Here is a 20,000-nt window from a genome sequence, read left to right on the forward strand (position 1 = left end):
CAGAACCCTGAAGCCCAATGCAACAGGAGCCCTGAAGCCCAATGCAACAGAAACCTGAAGCCCAATGCAACAGGAGCCCTGAAGCCCAATGCAACAGAACCCTGAAGCCCAATGCAACAGGAGCCCTGAAGCCCAATGCAACAGGAGCCCTGAAGCCCAATGCAACAGAACCCTGAAGCCCAATGCAACGGAAGCCCTGAAGCCCAATGCAACAGGAGCCCTGAAGCCCAATGCAACAGAACCCTGAAGCCCAATGCAACAGGAGCCCTGAAGCCCAATGCAACAGAACCCTGAAGCCCAATGCAACAGAAGCCCTGAAGCCCAAGGCAACAGAAGCCCTGAAGCCCAATGCAACAGAAGCCCTGAAGCCCAAGGCAACAGAAGCCCTGAAGCCCAAGGCAACAGAATCCCTGAAGCCCGAGGCAACAGAAGCCCTGAAGCCCGAGGCAACAGAAGCCCTGAAGCCCGAGGCAACAGAAGCCCTGTAGCCCAAGGCAACAGAAGCCCTGAAGCCCAAGGCAACAGAAGCCCTGAAGCCCAAGGCAACAGAAGCCCTGAAGCCCAAGGCAACAGAAGCCCTGAAGCCCAAGGCAACAGAAGCCCTGAAGCCCAAGGCAACAGAAGCCCTGAAGCCCAAGGCAACAGAAGCCCTGAAGCCCAAGGCAACAGAAGCCCTGAAGCCCACTGCAACAGAAGCTCTGAAGTCCAAGGCAACAGAAGCCCTGAAGCCCAATGCAACAGAAGCCCTGAAGCCCAAGGCAACAGAAGCCCTGAAGCCCAAGGCAACAGAAGCCCTGAAGCCCAATGCAACAGAACGCTGAAGCCCAATGCAACAGGAGCCCTGAAGCCCAAGGCAACAGAAGCCCTGAAGCCCAATGCAACAGGAGCCCTGAAGCCCAATGCAACAGAACCCTGAAGCCCAATGCAACAGAAGCACTGAAGCCCAATGCAACAGAAACCTGAAGCCCAATGCAACAGGAGCCCTGAAGCCCAATGCAACAGAACCCTGAAGCCCAATGCAACGGAAGCCCTGAAGCCCAATGCAACAGGAGCCCTGAAGCCCAATGCAACAGAACCCTGAAGCCCAATGCAACAGGAGCCCTGAAGCCCAATGCAACAGAACCCTGAAGCCCAATGCAACAGAAGCCCTGAAGCCCAAGGCAACAGAAGCCCTGAAGCCCAATGCAACAGAAGCCCTGAAGCCCAAGGCAACAGAAGCCCTGAAGCCCAAGGCAACAGAAGCCCTGAAGCCCAAGGCAACAGAAGCCCTGAAGCCCAAGGCAACAGAAGCCCTGAAGCCCAAGGCAACAGAAGCCCTGAAGCCCAAGTCAACAGAAGCCCTGAAGCCCAAGGCAACAGAAGCACTGAAGCCCAAGGCAACAGAAGCCCTGAAGCCCAAGGCAACAGAAGCCCTGAAGCCCAAGACAACAGAAGCCCTGAATCCCAAGGCAACAGAAGCCCTGAAGCCCAAGGCAACAGAAGCCCTGAAGCCAACTTAGTATCTTGTTCAAATGACTTAGTAAAACATAAATACTTGAGCGTGGAGCAGAGAGTAACCGAGCAGATATTTTTTGAAATGCTGTCGGCGTTCTCTCCAGCACCAATTTCACTCTGATACTAGTCAGCCACAAGCTTTGGGCTCTGCCTGCAATATTGTGTTTCAATAATAATTTTTACTTCATTAGGCCTATTAAGTTGTAATTATTTATCCTACCAAACCCACAGTAGTCCAGGTATCTAGTGCATATTCTGATATGTTGTTTCTGTTTGGAAGAACTGTGTAAAAATGTATTAATGGATCCTTTAGGTGGACAACACATAGTAAAATGTATTAATGGATGTTTTAGGTGGACAACACATAGTAAAATGTATTAATGGATGTTTTAGGTGGACAACACATAGTAAAATGTATTAATGGATGTTTTAGGTGGACAACACATAGTAAAATGTATTAATGGATCCTTTAGGTGGACAACACATAATAAAATGTATTAATGGATCCTTTAGGTCACATATGTCAGAGTCAAGGCCCGCGGGCCACATCCGGCCCGCAAGAAGGTTTTTTACGGCCCCTGGGATGATCTTGATTTATTATTAGAACCGGCCCGCAGCAAGCCGGCAGCCCGCAGATCTTTTACACGCACCAATACTACATTTCCCACAATGCAAAGGTGACGCACCGAGCAGTAGGCTGCTTCATTTCAATATTTATTGGCACAGCAGTCGTCAGCATCACAGTAAAATTAACTTTCAGATACCCATCAAAAATGGCAAAACGGAAGGTGGATACTGAGAACCGGGGGTTTCAAACAAGGTGGGAGTCGGAGTATATGTTCACGAAGGTAGCTGGAAAACCTGTGTGTCTTCTGTGTGGAGAAAGTGTGGCGGTACTGAAAGAGTATAATCTGAGACGACATTATGAAACGAAACACGCGGACAAAAACAAGAATATGGACATGGAACAAAGGCTACAAAAGGCAGAGGAATTAAAACGAGGCCTCAAATCTCGACAGGCTCTGTTCAAAAAAGCCAAATCACAAGGCCAGGCTGCTGTCAAGGCCAGTTTTATTTTGGCAGAAGAGATCGCTAAATCAGCCCGGCCATTTACGGAGGGGATTTCATCAAAAACTGCATGATTAAAGTTTGTGACGAAGTTTGCCCAGAAAAAAGGCAACTCTTTTTAAATGTGAGTCTGAGCAGAAACACCATTGCCGAGAGAGTAGACCAGTTGTCCATCAATCTAAAAGAGCAGCTTGTGAAAAAGGGAAAAGATTTTATTGCATATTCCTTGGCTGTGGATGAGAGCACCGACATTTCTGACATTGCCCAGTTGTCAATTTTCATCCGCGGAGTGGACTCCAACCTAAAGCGTGACAGAGGAGTTTTTGGCTTTACGTCCTATGCATGGCACAACTACGGGGCATGATTTGTATGAAGAGGTGTCAAGATGTGTAAATGAGATGGAGCTGCCTTGGGAAAAACTCGTGGGTTTGACAACCGACGGAGCACCTGCGATGTGTGGACACAGGAGCGGACTGGTGGCGAAGATACGGGAAAAGATGCAAGAGGAAAACGCGACAGGTGAGCTGACAGCTTATCATTGTATCATACACCAGGAAGCGTTGTGCGGTAAAGCCTTGAAAATGGAGCATGTAATGAGCATCATCACGCGCACAGTTAACTTTATCAGAGCCAAAGGTTTGAATCACCGCCAGTTCAAGGCATTTCTGACGGAGTTAGAAACGGAGCATGGTGATTTGCCTTATCACACAGAGGTGCGATGGCTAAGCCAGGGAAAGGTGCTTCAAAGATGTTTCGAGCTTCGTGAGGAGATTTGTCTGTTCTTGGACAGCAAAGGGAAAGACACAACACAACTCCGAGACGAAATGTTTCTGTGTGAAATGGCTTTTCTGTGTGACATTACGAGTCATCTGAATGCAATAAACTTGCAGCTGCAGGGTCGGGATCGTGTCATCTCTGATATGTACAGTACAGTGAAGGCATTTAAAACCAAACTGACTCTGTGGGAGACGCAGATGCGGAAAGAAAATTTGAGCCACTTTCCCAGCTGCCAGACCATGAAAGAGAAGCTCTCTACCAGTGCGTTCCCGAGCACACAGTTGGCTGATAAAATAGGTATGCTTGCCGCTGACTTTCGACGCCGATTTGCTGACTTTGAAGCACAAAAAAGCAGGTTGGAACTGCTCGGTAACCCATTTGCTGTTGACGTGGAAAGCTCACCACCAAACCTCCAAATGGAGTTGATTGACCTCCAATGCAATGATGCACTGAGGGCAAAATATGCGGCAGTGGGTGCTGCGGAGTTCGCCCGTTTCCTCCCGGCACAATGCCCCAGCTGCGCATCCAGGCTGCTCAAACGTTGTCTATGTTTGGCAGCACATACCTGTGTGAACAACTGTTTTCTTTGATGAACCTGAACAAAACATCACACAGAAGTCGACTTACTGCTGAACACCTCCACTCAATTCTGAGGATTTCTTCAGCTCAGAGCCTTACCCCGAACATTGATGAACTTGTGGAAAAGATGGGACACCACCAAGTATCACCCTCAACCTCAAACAAGTGAACATTACTGTGCAATCACATATTTAGAGTTTTTACTCAGTTCAAGTTTAAAAGTTAAAATTTAATATTTGTTTTCACTGCATGTTACTTCTCCTTAAACAAAGTGTTGTTTTTGATTAATAGATTTTTGCACTTTATTTTTTTGTATTTCAATCCAATTATATTTTAAAAATATTTCAGTTGAGTGGATGATAGAAAATTGCTATTATTGTTTTTTCTTTGAAGTAAATTTAGCCCACTTTTGCTAAAATAGAAAATATAGTCTACTGATGGTGCCTTGAATACCGGTTTCTTTCATTTAATGTTCATGTTATGGGGATATTTATATAAAGGAAATTTGTCTTTTGTGTCTGTTGAAAATTAAAGATTACTGACAGAGCCATAAGAAAATATTGCTTTATTTATCTGATCATATTGTAATATATTTGTTAGGTTTTCAGTAGGTTCAATTAGGTTCACTAGACTATATGCGTCATTTAAAAAATTTTCAATGAACATTCGAACAGTCCGGCCCTCGTCTTGTAGCTGATTTTTTTATTTGGCCCTCCGTCCATTTGACTTTGACACCCCTGCTTTAGGTGGACAAAACATAGTAAAATGTATTTTCAATTTTTATTGGAATATAAACACCGTACAATATAAATCAATTTAATTAAGTTAAAATATCACACATACAAAAATAATAAAATAACAAAAGGACAGTAATATTTCATAAATAGAAGTGAATATATAAGTGCAGAGGTGGATACCTGCTACAGACTGGTGTTTAAATACACATCAATAGGAAATGTCAGAAATAACCCGCTCAGATAAACAAGCCCTTAAATCTCCAGAATGACACATCTGTAGTCATCCTACCAGAGGACAAGGGGGTCACTAAAACACGACTACTGTCTAGAAGACTGTAGTCATCCTACCAGAGGACAAGGCACTAAAACACAACTACTGTCTAGAAGACTGTAGTCATCCTACCAGAGGACAAGGGGGCACTAAAACACGACTACACTGTCTAGAAGACTGTAGTCATCCTACCAGAGGACAAGGCACTAAAACATGACTACACTGTCTAGAAGACTGTAGTCATCCTACCAGAGGACAAGGGGGGCACTAAAACACGACTACTGTCTAGAAGACTGTAGTCATCCTACCAGAGGACAAGGGGGCACTAAAACACGACTACTGTCTAGAAGACTGTAGTCATCCTACCAGAGGACAAGGCACTAAAACATGACTACTGTCTAGAAGACTGTAGTCATCCTACCAGAGGACAAGGGGGGCACTAAAACACGACTACTGTCTAGAAGACTGTAGTCATCCTACCAGAGGACAAGGCACTAAAACACAACTACACTGTCTAGAAGACTGTAGTCATCCTACCAGAGGACAAGGGGGGCACTAAAACACAACTACACTGTCTAGAAGACTGTAGTCATCCTACCAGAGGACAAGGGGGTCACTAAAACACGACTACTGTCTAGAAGACTGTAGTCATCCTACCAGAGGACAAGGGGGCACTAAAACACGACTACTGTCTAGAAGACTGTAGTCATCCTACCAGAGGACAAGGCACTAAAACACAACTACTGTCTAGAAGACTGTAGTCATCCTACCAGAGGACAAGGGGGGGGCACTAAAACACGACTACTGTCTAGAAGACTGTAGTCATCCTACCAGAGGACTAGGGGGTCACTAAAACACGACTACACCGTCTAGAAGACTGTAGTCATCCTACCAGAGGACAAGGCACTAAAACACAACTACACCGTCTAGAAGACTGTAGTCATCCTACCAGAGGACAAGGGGGCACTAAAACACGACTACACTGTCTAGAAGACTGTAGTCATCCTACCAGAGGACAAGGCACTAAAACACGACTACACTGTCTAGAAGACTGTAGTCATCCTACCAGAGGACAAGGCACTAAAACATGACTACACTGTCTAGAAGACTGTAGTCATCCTACCAGAGGACAAGGCACTAAAACACAACTACTGTCTAGAAGACTGTAGTCATCCTACCAGAGGACAAGGGGGACACTAAAACATGACTACACTGTCTAGAAGACTGTAGTCATCCTACCAGAGGACAAGGCACTAAAACACAACTACTGTCTAGAAGACTGTAGTCATCCTACCAGAGGACAAGGGGGACACTAAAACACGACTACACTGTCTAGAAGACTGTAGTCATCCTACCAGAGGACAAGGCACTAAAACACGACTACTGTCTAGAAGACTGTAGTCATCCTACCAGACGACAAGGCACTAAAACACAACTACACTGTCTAGAAGACTGAAGTCATCCTACCAGAGGACAAGGCACTAAAACACAACTACACTGTCTAGAAGACTGTAGTCATCCTACCAGAGGACAAGGGGGGCACTAAAACATGACTACTGTCTAGAAGACTGTAGTCATCCTACCAGAGGACTAGGGGGGCACTAAAACACGACTACACCGTCTAGAAGACTGTAGTCATCCTACCAGAGGACAAGGCACTAAAACATGACTACACTGTCTAGAAGACTGTAGTCATCCTACCAGACGACAAGGCACTAAAACACTACTACACCGTCTAGAAGACTGTAGTCATCCTACCAGAGGACAAGGGGGACACTAAAACATGACTACTGTCTAGAAGACTGTAGTCATCCTACCAGAGGACAAGGCACTAAAACACAACTACACTGTCTAGAAGACTGTAGTCATCCTACCAGAGGACAAGGGGGACACTAAAACACGACTACTGTCTAGAATACTGTAGTCATCCTACCAGAGGACAAGGGGGGCACTAAAACATGACTACACTGTCTAGAAGACTGTAGTCATCCTACCAGAGGACAAGGCACTAAAACACGACTACTGTCTAGAAGACTGAAGTCATCCTACCAGAGGACAAGGGGGGCACTAAAACACGACTACACTGTCTAGAAGACTGTAGTCATCCTACCAGAGGACAAGGGGGGCACTAAAACATGACTACACTGTCTAGAAGACTGTAGTCATCCTACCAGAGGACAAGGGGGGCACTAAAACATGACTACACTGTCTAGAAGACTGTAGTCATCCTACCAGAGGACAAGGCACTAAAACACGACTACACTGTCTAGAAGACTGAAGTCATCCTACCAGAGGACAAGGCACTAAAACACGACTACACTGTCTAGAAGACTGTAGTCATCCTACCAGAGGACAAGGCACTAAAACACAACTACACCGTCTAGAAGACTGTAGTCATCCTACCAGAGGACAAGGGGGCACTAAAACATGACTACACTGTCTAGAAGACTGTAGTCATCCTACCAGAGGACAAGGGGGGCACTAAAACACGACTACTGTCTAGAAGACTGTAGTCATCCTACCAGAGGACAAGGTGGGCACTAAAACACAACTACACTGTCTAGAAGACTGTAGTCATCCTACCAGAGGACAAGGCACTAAAACACGACTACACTGTCTAGAAGACTGTAGTCATCCTACCAGAGGACAAGGGGGGCACTAAAACACGACTACTGTCTAGAAGACTGTAGTCATCCTACCAGAGGACAAGGCACTAAAACACAACTACACTGTCTAGAAGACTGTAGTCATCCTACCAGAGGACAAGGTGGGCACTAAAACACAACTACACTGTCTAGAAGACTGTAGTCATCCTACCAGAGGACAAGGCACTAAAACACAACTACACCGTCTAGAAGACTGTAGTCATCCTACCAGAGGACAAGGGGGGGCACTAAAACACAACTACACTGTCTAGAAGACTGTAGTCATCCTACCAGAGGACAAGGCACTAAAACATGACTACTGTCTAGAAGACTGTAGTCATCCTACCAGAGGACAAGGGGGGCACTAAAACACGACTACACTGTCTAGAAGACTGTAGTCATCCTACCAGAGGACAAGGGGGGCACTAAAACACGACTACACTGTCTAGAAGACTGTAGTCATCCTACCAGAGGACAAGGGGGGGCACTAAAACACAACTACACTGTCTAGAAGACTGTAGTCATCCTACCAGAGGACAAGGCACTAAAACACAACTACTGTCTAGAAGACTGTAGTCATCCTACCAGAGGACAAGGGGGGCACTAAAACACGACTACACTGTCTAGCAGACTGTAGTCATCCTACCAGAGGACAAGGGGGGGGCACTAAAACACAACTACTGTCTAGAAGACTGTAGTCATCCTACCAGAGGACAAGGCACTAAAACACAACTACACTGTCTAGAAGACTGAAGTCATCCTACCAGAGGACAAGGGGGGGCACTAAAACACGACTACACTGTCTAGAAGACTGTAGTCATCCTACCAGAGGACAAGGCACTAAAACACAACTACTGTCTAGAAGACTGTAGTCATCCTACCAGAGGACAAGGGGGGGGCACTAAAACACGACTACACTGTCTAGAAGACTGTAGTCATCCTACCAGAGGACAAGGCACTAAAACACAACTACACTGTCTAGAAGACTGAAGTCATCCTACCAGAGGACAAGGGGGGGCACTAAAACACGACTACACTGTCTAGAAGACTGTAGTCATCCTACCAGAGGACAAGGCACTAAAACACGACTACACTGTCTAGAAGACTGTAGTCATCCTACCAGAGGACAAGGGGGGGGCACTAAAACACGACTACACTGTCTAGAAGACTGTAGTCATCCTACCAGAGGACAAGGCACTAAAACACGACTACACTGTCTAGAAGACTGTAGTCATCCTACCAGAGGACAAGGGGGGCACTAAAACACGACTACTGTCTAGAAGACTGTAGTCATCCTACCAGAGGACAAGGGGGGCACTAAAACACGACTACTGTCTAGAAGACTGTAGTCATCCTACCAGAGGACAAGGCACTAAAACACGACTACACTGTCTAGAAGACTGTAGTCATCCTACCAGAGGACAAGGGGGTCACTAAAACACGACTACTGTCTAGAAGACTGTAGTCATCCTACCAGAGGACAAGGCACTAAAACACAACTACTGTCTAGAAGACTGTAGTCATCCTACCAGAGGACAAGGGGGTCACTAAAACACGACTACTGTCTAGAAGACTGTAGTCATCCTACCAGACGACAAGGCACTAAAACACAACTACACTGTCTAGAAGACTGTAGTCATCCTACCAGAGGACAAGGCACTAAAACACGACTACACTGTCTAGAAGACTGTAGTCATCCTACCAGAGGACAAGGGGGCACTAAAACACGACTACACTGTCTAGAAGACTGAAGTGGCAACTGATTGATCCGACGTCCTAAAAGAGACTCACTACAAACCAAAACAAAAATAGCTTTTTAATCAAACAGACTGTCAACAAGGGCACAACATCTACAGAAGACAACGCGGCATATTGATGCGTAAAAACAGGCAGAAATCTGCAGTTCCTAAAATACCGTTTCATTATCTAAATCACCAAAGGGACAAGAAGAAACCTCTTTGTTGATATCAGTTTTGGCAGAAGCATTAAGATCTCTGCTATAAAATGCCCTGAATTCCCTCACCCATATGTATTGACACCTTTGTTTACCAAACACACAATTAGACATTAGTTAAACTTCTTCCCGCAAGTAAAAATAACTCCACACAAAACTCTACCCACACACCGACTGGACTCTACCCGCACACCGACTGGACTCTACCCACACACCGACTGGACTCTACCCACACACCGACTGGACTCTACCCACACACCGACTGGACTCTACCCGCACACACTGACTGGACTCTACCCCCACACACTGACTGGACTCTACCCACACACCGACTGGACTCTACCCGCACACCGACTGGACTCTACCCGCACACCGACTGGACTCTACCCGCACACCGACTGGACTCTACCCACACACCGACTGGACTCTACCCACACACCGACTGGACTCTACCCACACACCGACTGGACTCTACCCGCACATGGCTAGACTCTACCCGCACACCGACTGGACTAAAACCACACACTGACTGGCATCTACCCACACACACACTAGACTCTACCCACACACTATCTAGACTCTACCCACACACTATCTAGACTCTACCCACAAACACACTAGACTCTACCCACACACTATCTAGACTCTACCCACAGACTAGCTAGACTCTACCCACAGACTAGCTAGACTCTACCCACAGACTAGCTAGACTCTACCCACAGACTAGCTAGACTCTAACCACACACAAACACTCACTAGGCTCTACCCACACACTATCTAGACTCTACCCACACACTCACTAGACCCACACACACTGACTCTACCCACACACTAGCTAGACTCTACCCACACACACACTAGACTATACCCACACACACTGACTCTACCCACACACTAGTTAGACTCTACCCACACACTAGCTAGACTCTACCCACACACACACTAGACTCTACCCACAGACTAGCTAGACTCTACCCACACACTAGCTAGACTCTACCCACACACACACTAGACTCTACCCACACACTAGCTAGACTCTACCCACACACTAGGTAGACTCTACCCACAAACTATCTAGACTCTACCCAAACACACTCACTAGACTCTACCCACACACACACTCACTAGACTCTACCTACACACTATCTAGACTATACCCACACACTGACTAGACTCTACCCACACGCTGACTAGACTCTACCCACACACTCACTAGACTCTACACACACACTCACTAGACTCTACCCACACACTGACTAGACTCTACCCACACACACACTCACTAGACTCTACCCACACACACACTCAGTAGACTCTACCCACACACACACTCACTAGACTCTACCCACACACACACTCACTAGACTCTACCCACACACTCACTAGACTCTACCCACACACTCACTAGACTCTACCCACACACTAGCTAGACTCTACCCACACACACACTAGCTAGACAATACCCACACACTCACTAGACTCTACCCACACACTCACTAGACTCTACCCACACACTGACTAGACTCTACCCACACACACACTCACTAGACTCTACCCACACACACACTCAGTAGACTCTACCCACACACACACTCACTAGACTCTACCCACACACACACTCACTAGACTCTACCCACACACACACTCACTAGACTCTACCCACACACTCACTAGACTCTACCCACACACTCACTAGACTCTACCCACACACTAGCTAGACTCTACCCACACACACACTAGCTAGACAACACCCACACACTCACTAGACTCTACCCACACACTCACTAGACTCTACCCACACACTCACTAGACTCTACCCACACACACACTATACTCTACCCACACACACACTATACTCTACCCACAGACTAGCTAGACTCTACCCACACACTGACTAGACTCTACCCACACACTATTTAGACTCTACCCACACACTGACTAGACTCTACCCACAGACTAGCTAGACTCTACCAACACATTATCTAGACTCGACCCACACACCCACTAGACTATACCCACACTCACTAGACTCTACCCACACACACACTCACTAGACTCCACCCACACACACACTCACTAGACTCCACCCACACACACTTGACTCTACCCACACACTAGCTAGACTCTATCCACACGCTGACTAGACTCTACCCGCACACTATCTAGACTCTACCCACACACACACACTCACTAGACTCTACCCACAGACTAGCTAGACTCTACCCACACACTCACTAGACTCTACCCACACACTCACTCACTAGACTCTACCCACACACTATCTAGACTCTACCCACACACACACACACTCTACCCACATACACATTCACTCACTCTACCCACACACTGACTAGACTCTACCCACACACTGACTAGACTCTACCCACACACACTAGCCTCTACCCACACACACTAGACTCTACCCACACACACTAGACTCTACCCAGACACACTAGACTCTACCCACACACACTAGACTCTACCCACACACACTAGACTCTACCCACACACACTAGACTCTACCCACACACACTAGACTCTACCCACACACATACTATCTAGACTCTACCCACACACACTAGACTCTACCCACACACACTAGACTCTACCCACACACACTAGACTCTACCCACACACACTAGACTCTACCCACACAGTAGACTCTACCCACACACACACTCACTAGACTCTACCCACACACACACTCATTAGACTCTACCCGCACACTCACTAGACTCTACCCGCACACTCACTAGACTCTACCCACACACACACACACACACACACACACACACACACACACACACACACACACACACACACACACACACACAGCCACAGACACACATCTTTTGTGAAATTCACTCTAGTAAATGATCACAATGACCAGTTTGACCTCTGACCTGTATCTGTTCCTGTGTCCATTGGTCCAGGTTGACAGACTTGACCCTGGAGATGTGGACGCCCAGGTTCCTGTGGACCCCAGCACAGCGGATACAGATGAAAATACCCAGGTTCCATGACGCCCATCTGGGACCTGAAAGAAAGAGAGGGTAGAGAGAGGGGGTGGAGAGAGAGAGAGGGTAGAGAGAGATAGAGCGTAGAGAGAGAGGGGGTGGAGAGAGAGAGTGTTGAGAGAGGGGGGTGGAGAGAGAGAGAGGGTTGAGAGAGAGGGGGTGGAGAGAGACAGGGTAGAGAGAGATAGGGTGGATCAAGAGAGAGGGGGTAGAGAGAGAGGGGTGGAGAGAGAGGGTAGAGAGAGGGGGTGGAGAGAGAGGGTAGAGAGAGGGGGTGGAGAGAGAGATACAGAGAGAGAGAGAGAGAGAGAGAGAGAGAGAGACAGAGAGAAGAGAGAGAAGAGAGAGAGAGAGAGAGAGAGAGAAATGGTTTTATGAGGAATGCAAAAATCTAAGAAAGAAATTGAGAAACCTGTCCAACCAAAAACATAGAGACCCGGAAAACCTGAGTCTATGGGTAAACCACTTGTCCAATCTGTTTGGCTCTATAACAAAGAATAAAGAGCAAAAACATATACATGATCAAATACAAATCGTAGAATCAACTATTAAAGACTACCAGATCCCACTGGATTCCAGAACCCACTGGATTCCAGAACCCACTGGATTCTCCAATTACCTTGAATGAGTTACAGGACAAAATAAAAACCCTCCAACCCAAAAAGGCCTGTGGTGTTGATGGTATCCTTAATGAAATTATCAAATACATCTTCCCCAATATTTGGAACCAAGGACTGATCACCCCAATCCACAAAAGTGGAGACAAATTTGACCCCAATAACTACCGGGGGATATGCGTCACCAGTAACCTTGGGAAAATCCTCTGCATTATCATTAACAGCAGACTCGTACATATCCTCAATGAGCAAACGTGAAATTGGCTTTTTACCAAATGACCGTACAACAGACCACGTATTCACCCTGCAAACCCTAATTAATAAACAAACAAACCAAAACCAAGGCAAAGTCTTCTCATGCTTTGTTGATTTCAAAAAAAGCCTTCGACTCAATTTGGCATGAGGGTCTGCTATACAAACTGATGGAAAGTGGTGTTGGGGGTAAAACATACAACATTATAAAATCCATGTACACAAACAACAAGTGTGCGGTTAAAATTGGCAAAAAACAAATGTCTACTGTTTGCTGATGATCTGGTGCTTCTGTCCCCAACCAAGGAGGGCCTACAGCAGCACCTAGATCTTCTGCACAGACTCTGTCAGACCTGGGCTCTGACAGTAAATCTCAGTAAGACCAAAATAATGGTGTCCCAAAAAAGGTCTAGTCAACAGGACCACAAACACAAATTCCATCTAGACACTGTTGCCCTAGAGCACACAAAAAACTATACATACCTTGGCCTAAACATCAGCGCCACAGGTAACTTCCACAAAGCTGTGAACGATCTGAGAGACAAGGCAAGAAAGGCATTCTATGCCATCAAAAGGAACATAAATTTCAACATACCAATTAGGATCTGGCTAAAAACACTTGAATCAGTCATAGAGCCCATTGCCCTTTATGCTTGTGAGGTCTGGGGTCCGCTCACCAACCAACTTCACAAAATGGGACGAACACCAAATTGAGACTCTGCATGCAGAATTCTGCAAAAATATCCTCTGTGTACAACGTAGAACACCAAATAATGCATGCAGAGCTGAATTAGGCCGATACCCACTAATTATCAAAATCCAGAAAAGAGCCGTTAAATTATATAACCACCTAAAAGGAAGCGATTCCCAAACCTTCCATAACAAAGCCATCACCTACAGAGAGACGAACCTGGAGAAGAGTCACCTTAGAAAGCTGGTCCTGGGGCTCTGATCAAAAACACAAACACACCCCAAAGAGCCCCAGGACAGCAACACAATTAGACCCAATCAAATCATGAGAAAACAAAAAACAAAAGATAATTACTTGACACATTGGAAAGAATTAACAAAAAAACTGAGCAAACTAGAATGCTATTTGGCCCTAAACAGAGAGTACACAGCGGCAGAATACCTGACCACTGCGACTGACCCAAAATTAAGGAAAGCTTTGACTATGTACAGACTCAGTGAGCATAGCCTTGCTATTGAGAAAGGCCGCCATAGACAGATATGGCTCTCAAGAGACGACAGGCTATGTGCTCGCTGCCCACAAAATGAGGTGGAAACTGAGCTGTACTTCCTAACCTCCTGTCCAATGTATGACCATATTAGAGAGACATATTTCCCTCAGATTACACAGATCCACAAAGAATTCGAAAACAAATCCAATTTTGATAAACTCCCATATCAACTGGGTGAAATTCCACAGTGTGCCATCACAGCAGCAAGATTTGTGAAATATTATATATAATATGTTAATAATATAATATATATATATGACATTTGTAATTGCTTTATTGTTTTGAAACTTCTGCATGTGTAATGTTTACTGTTAATTTTGATTGTTTATTTCACTTTTGTATATTAACTACCTCACTTGCTTTGGCAATGTTAACACGTTTCCCATGCCAATAAAGCCCCTTGAATTGAATTGAGAGTGAGAGAGAGAGAGAGAGAGAGAGAGAGACAGAGAGAGAGAGAGAGAGAGAGAGAGAGAGAGGGGAGAGAGAGAGAGAGAGAGAGAGAGAGAGAGAGAGAGAGAGAGAGAGAGAGCGAGACAGACAGACAGACAGACAGACAGACAGTGTGTGTGTTTTGTATGTATGTATGTATGTATGTACAGTGTGTGTGTGTGTAGTTTTATCTGCAGAGCTCTAGTCTCCGGATAAAGCCTGATGAGGGAGATCAGGTGTATCTGCAAAGCTCTAGTCTCCGGATAGAGCCTGATGAGGGAGCTCAGGTGTATCTGCAGAGCTCTAGTCTCCGGATAGAGCCTGATGAGGGAGCTCAGGTGTATCTGCAGAGCTCTAGTCTCCGGATAGAGCCTGATGAGGGAGCTCAGGTGTATCTGCAGAGCTCTAGTCTCCGGATAGAGCCTGATGAGGGAGCTCAGGTGTATCTGCAGAGCTCTAGTCTCTGGATAGAGCGTGATGAGGGAGCTCAGGTGTATCTGCAGAGCTCTAGTCTCCGGATAGAGCGTGATGAGGGAGCTCAGGTGTATCTGCAGAGCTCTAGTCTCCGGATAGAGCCTGATGAGGGAGCTCAGGTGTATCTGCAGAGCTCTAGTCTCCGGATAGAGCCTGATGAGGGAGCTCAGGTGTATCTGCAGAGCTCTAGTCTCCGGATAGAGCCTGATGAGGGAGCTCAGGGGAAGAAGATTCTCTCCCACTATTTTTCTGCTTCAATTTATGCAACAGTCCTCTTCAGAGAATACGGAGAGCTTCAAAGAGAATACTGACGCTTCACGCCACCTCTCTCTCTCTCTCCCTCTCCCTCTCTCTCTCTCTCTCTCTCTCTCTCTCTCCCTCTCTCTCTACCCCCCTCTCTCTACCCCTCTCTCTCTCTCTCTCTCTACCCCTCTCTCTCTCTCTCCCTCTCTCTCTACCCCTCTCTCTCTCTCTACCCCTCTCTCTCTCCCTCTCTCTCTACCCCTCTCTCTCTACCCCTCTCTCTCTACCCCTCTCTCTCCCTCTCTCTCTACCCCCTCTCTCTCTCTACCCCTCTCCCTCTCTCTACCCCTCTCTCTCTCCCTCTCTCTACCCCTCTCTCTCTCTCTACCCCTCTCTCTCTCTCTACCCTCTCTCTCTCTCTACCCCTCTCTCTCGCTCTACCCCTCTCTCTCTCTCTACCCCCCTCTCTCTCTACCCCTCTCTCTACCCCTCTCTCTCTACCCCTCTCTCTCTACCCCTCTCCCCCTCCCTCTGGAGAGAAATACATCTTGACAGCAACAACAACTAATGTGTATTTCTATGGAAATACCTAAATAAATCCCTCCTTCCTTCCGTCCTCCTTTCTCAATTCAATTTCAATAAAATGTCAACTTCAATTTTCAATTCAAGTGGCTTTATTGGTATGGAAAACATATGTTAACATTGCCAAAGCAAGTCAAGTAGACAATAACCAAAAGTGAAATAAATAAGAAAAAATGTACATGAAACAAAGTTCCAAAAGAATAAAGACATTTCTTTTCTTACCCCCTTTTTCTCCTCAATATTTCGTTCCAATTGTTAGTAGTTACTATCTTGTCTCATCACTACAGCTCGGGAATGGACTCGGGAGAGACGAAGGTCGAGAGCCGTGCGTCCTCCGAAACAAAACATAAAACAACCAAGCCGCACTGCTTCTTAACACAGTGCATCCAACCCAGAAGCCGCACCAATGTGTCGGAGGAAACACCGTGCCCCTAGCGACCTGGTCAGCACGCACTGCACCCGGGCCGCCACAGGAGTGGCTAGTCGCTGCCATGTAGGGCCTTAGACCACTGCGCCACCCGGGAAGAAATTTCAAATGTGATATTATGGATACAGTTAAAGTCGGAAGTTTACATACACTCAGGTTGGAGTCATTATAACTAGTTTACATACACTTAGGTTGGAGTCATTAAAACTAGTTTACATACACTTAGGTTGGAGTCATTATAACTAGTTTACATACACTTAGGTTGGAATCATTAAAACTAGGTTACATACACTTAGGTTGGAGTCATTAACACTAGTTTACATACACTTAGGTTGGAGTCATTAAAACTCATTTTTCAACCACTCCACAAATGTTCTTGTTAACAAACTATAGTTTTGGCAGGTCGGTTAGGACATCTACTTTGTGCATGACACAAGTAATTTTTCCAATTATTTCACTTATAATTCACTGTATCACAATTCCAGTGGGTCAGAAGTTTACATACACTAAGTTGACTGGGCCTTTAAACAGCTTGGAAAACTCCAGAAAATGATGTCATGGCTTTAGAAGCTTCTGATAGGATAATTGACATAATTTGAGTCAATTGGAGGTGTACCTGTGGATGTATTTCAAGGTCTACCTTCAAACTCAGTGCCTCTTTGCTTGACATCATGGAAAAATCAAAAGAAATCAGCCAAGACCTCAAAAAGAAATTGTAGACCTCCACAAGTCTGGTTCATCCTTGGGAGCAATTTTCAAACGCCTGAAGGTACCACGTTCATCTGTACAAACTATAGTACGCAAGTATAAACACCATGGGACCATGCAGCCGTCATACCGCTCAGGAAGGAGACGCGTTCTGTCTCCTAGAGATGAACGTACTTTGCTGCTTAAAGTGCAAATCAATCCCAGAACAACAGCAAAGGACCTTGTGAAGATGCTGGAGGAAACAGGTACAAAGTATCTATATCCACAGTAAAACGAGTCCTTTATCGGCATAACCTGAAAGGCCGCTCAGCAAGGAAGCAGCCACTGCTCCAAAACCGCCATAAAAAAAGCCAGAATACGGTTTGCAACTGCACATGGGGACAAAGATCGTACTTTTTGGAGAAATGTCCTCTGGTCTGATGAAACAAAACTAGAACTGTTTGGCCATAATGACCATCGTTATGTTTGGAGGAAAAAGGGGGAGGCTTGCAAGCCGAAGAACACCATCCCAACCGTGAAGCACGGTGGTGGCAGCATCATGTTGTGGAGGTGCTTTGCTGCAGGAGGAACTGGTGCACTTCACAAAATAGATGGCAACATGAGGAAGGGAAATTATGTGGTTATATTGAAGACATCAGTCAGGAAGTTAGAGTTTGGTCACAAATTGGTCTTCCAAGTGGACAATGACCCCAAGAATACCTCCAATGTTGTGGCATATTGGCTTAAGGACAACAAAGTCAAGGTATTGGAGTGGCCATCACAAAGCCCTGACCTCAATCCTATAGAACACGTGTGGGCAGAACTGAAAAAGTGTTCTCTTGAGAGCCAGGTCTGCCTACGGCGGCCTTTCTCAATAGCAAGGCTATGCTCACTGAGTCTGTACATAGTCAAAATATTTCCTTAATTTTGGGTCAGTCACAGTGGTCAGGTATTCGTTCTCTGTTAGAGCCAAATCTTGTTTTCTTATTTGTTGTTGTAATTTCTTTCCAATGTGCAAAATAATTATCTTTCTGCCACTGAGTTGGTCCAGCATTAGCAACACTCTAACCACAAGGCCACTGAGTTGGTCCAGCATTAGCAACACTCTAACCACAAGGCCAGTGAGTTGGTCCAGCATTAGCAACACTCTAACCACAAGGCCACTAAATTGGTCCAGCATTAGCAACACTCTAACCACAAGGCCACTAAATTGGTCCAGCATTAGCAACACTCTAACCACAAGGCCACTAAATTGGTCCAGCATGAGCAACACTAACCACAAGGCCACTAAATTGGTCCAGCATTAGCATCACTCCACAAGGCCACTAAATTGGTCCAGCATTAGCAACACTAACCACAAGGCCACTAAATTGGTCCAGCATTAGCAACATGCAGGCTAATAATAGAGGAATTACTCAGCAAAGCCTATTTAACTGTAAACACTGGGACAAAGCCCCTCTGTGTGTGTGGTGTGTAGTGTGTGTATTTACACTGTCAGTGGTGTGGCTTGAGGGATAGCCCCAATAGAGTATAGACTTGTATCTCTCTCACACAGTTCTAATCCTACTATCCCACTATCCCGCCCTTTTCCCTGCTTCCCTCTCTCTTTCTCCCTGCTTCCCTTGCTCTCTCTTTCTCTCTGCTTCCCTCTCTCTCTCTTTCTCTCTGCTTCCCTCTCTCTCTGTCTCTTTCTCCCTGCTTCGCACTCTCTCTGTCTCTTTCTCTCTGCTTCCCTCTCTCTCTCTGTCTTTTTCTCTCTGCTTCCCTCTCTCTCTGTCTCTTTCTCTCTGCTTCCCTCTCTCTCTCTCTCTTTCTCTCTGCTTCCCTCTCCCTCTCTCTGTCTCTTTCTCTCTGCTTCTCTCTCTCTCTTTCTCTCTGCTTCCCTCTCTCTCTGTCTCTTTCTCCCTGCTTCCCTCTGTCTCTTTCTCTCTGCTTCCCTCTCTCTCTGTCTCTTTCTCCCTTCTTCCCTCTCTCTCTCTCTGTCTCTTTCTCCCTGCTTCCCTCTCTCTCTGTCTCTTTCTCCCTGCTTCCCTCTCCGTCTATTTCTCTCTGCTTCCCTCTCTCTCTCTGTCTCTTTGCTTCCCTCTCTCTCTCTCTGTCTCTTTCTCTCTGCTTCCCTCTCTCTCGTTCTCTCTGCTTCCCTCTCTCTCTCTTCTCTCTGCTTCCCTCTCTCTCTCTCTGTCTCTTTCTCTCTGCTTCCCTCTCTCTCTGTCTCTTTCTCCCTGCTTCCCTCTCTCTCTGTCTCTTTCTCCCTGCTTCCCTCTCTCTCTGTAAATCTCTTCCTCTGTCCTATGATAATCTCTTTCTCCCTCTGTCTCTCTCTCTAACCTACTTGTTCGGCATTACAGCATGTTGTTGGCGTGAGGTCTAGTTCTCCAGGCATGTTAGGGAGCATGGTACCGGGTCATCCCCGGGGAAATGTCCTCTCTGTCAGGCATGAGTAGAGAGGACGGGTGGGATGGGGTGGAGTTAGAGAGGGATGAATGACAGCACAACACTTACC

General features: G+C 46.2%; 1 protein-coding gene across 1 annotated transcript in view; it reads right to left on the bottom strand.

Moving 5' to 3' along the window:
- Positions 1-20,000, bottom strand: part of LOC115126035 (stromal membrane-associated protein 2-like) — a 122,047-nt gene that overhangs the window by 38,798 nt on the left and 63,249 nt on the right. The window contains exon 2 of the mRNA XM_065018050.1: positions 12,429-12,562. Coding sequence (XP_064874122.1) covers positions 12,429-12,562 — 134 coding nt within the window. The remainder of the gene's footprint in view (positions 1-12,428; positions 12,563-20,000) is intronic.

This window comes from Oncorhynchus nerka, linkage group LG4, assembly GCF_034236695.1.
Source record: "Oncorhynchus nerka isolate Pitt River linkage group LG4, Oner_Uvic_2.0, whole genome shotgun sequence".
Taxonomy (NCBI): Eukaryota; Metazoa; Chordata; class Actinopteri; order Salmoniformes; family Salmonidae; genus Oncorhynchus; species Oncorhynchus nerka.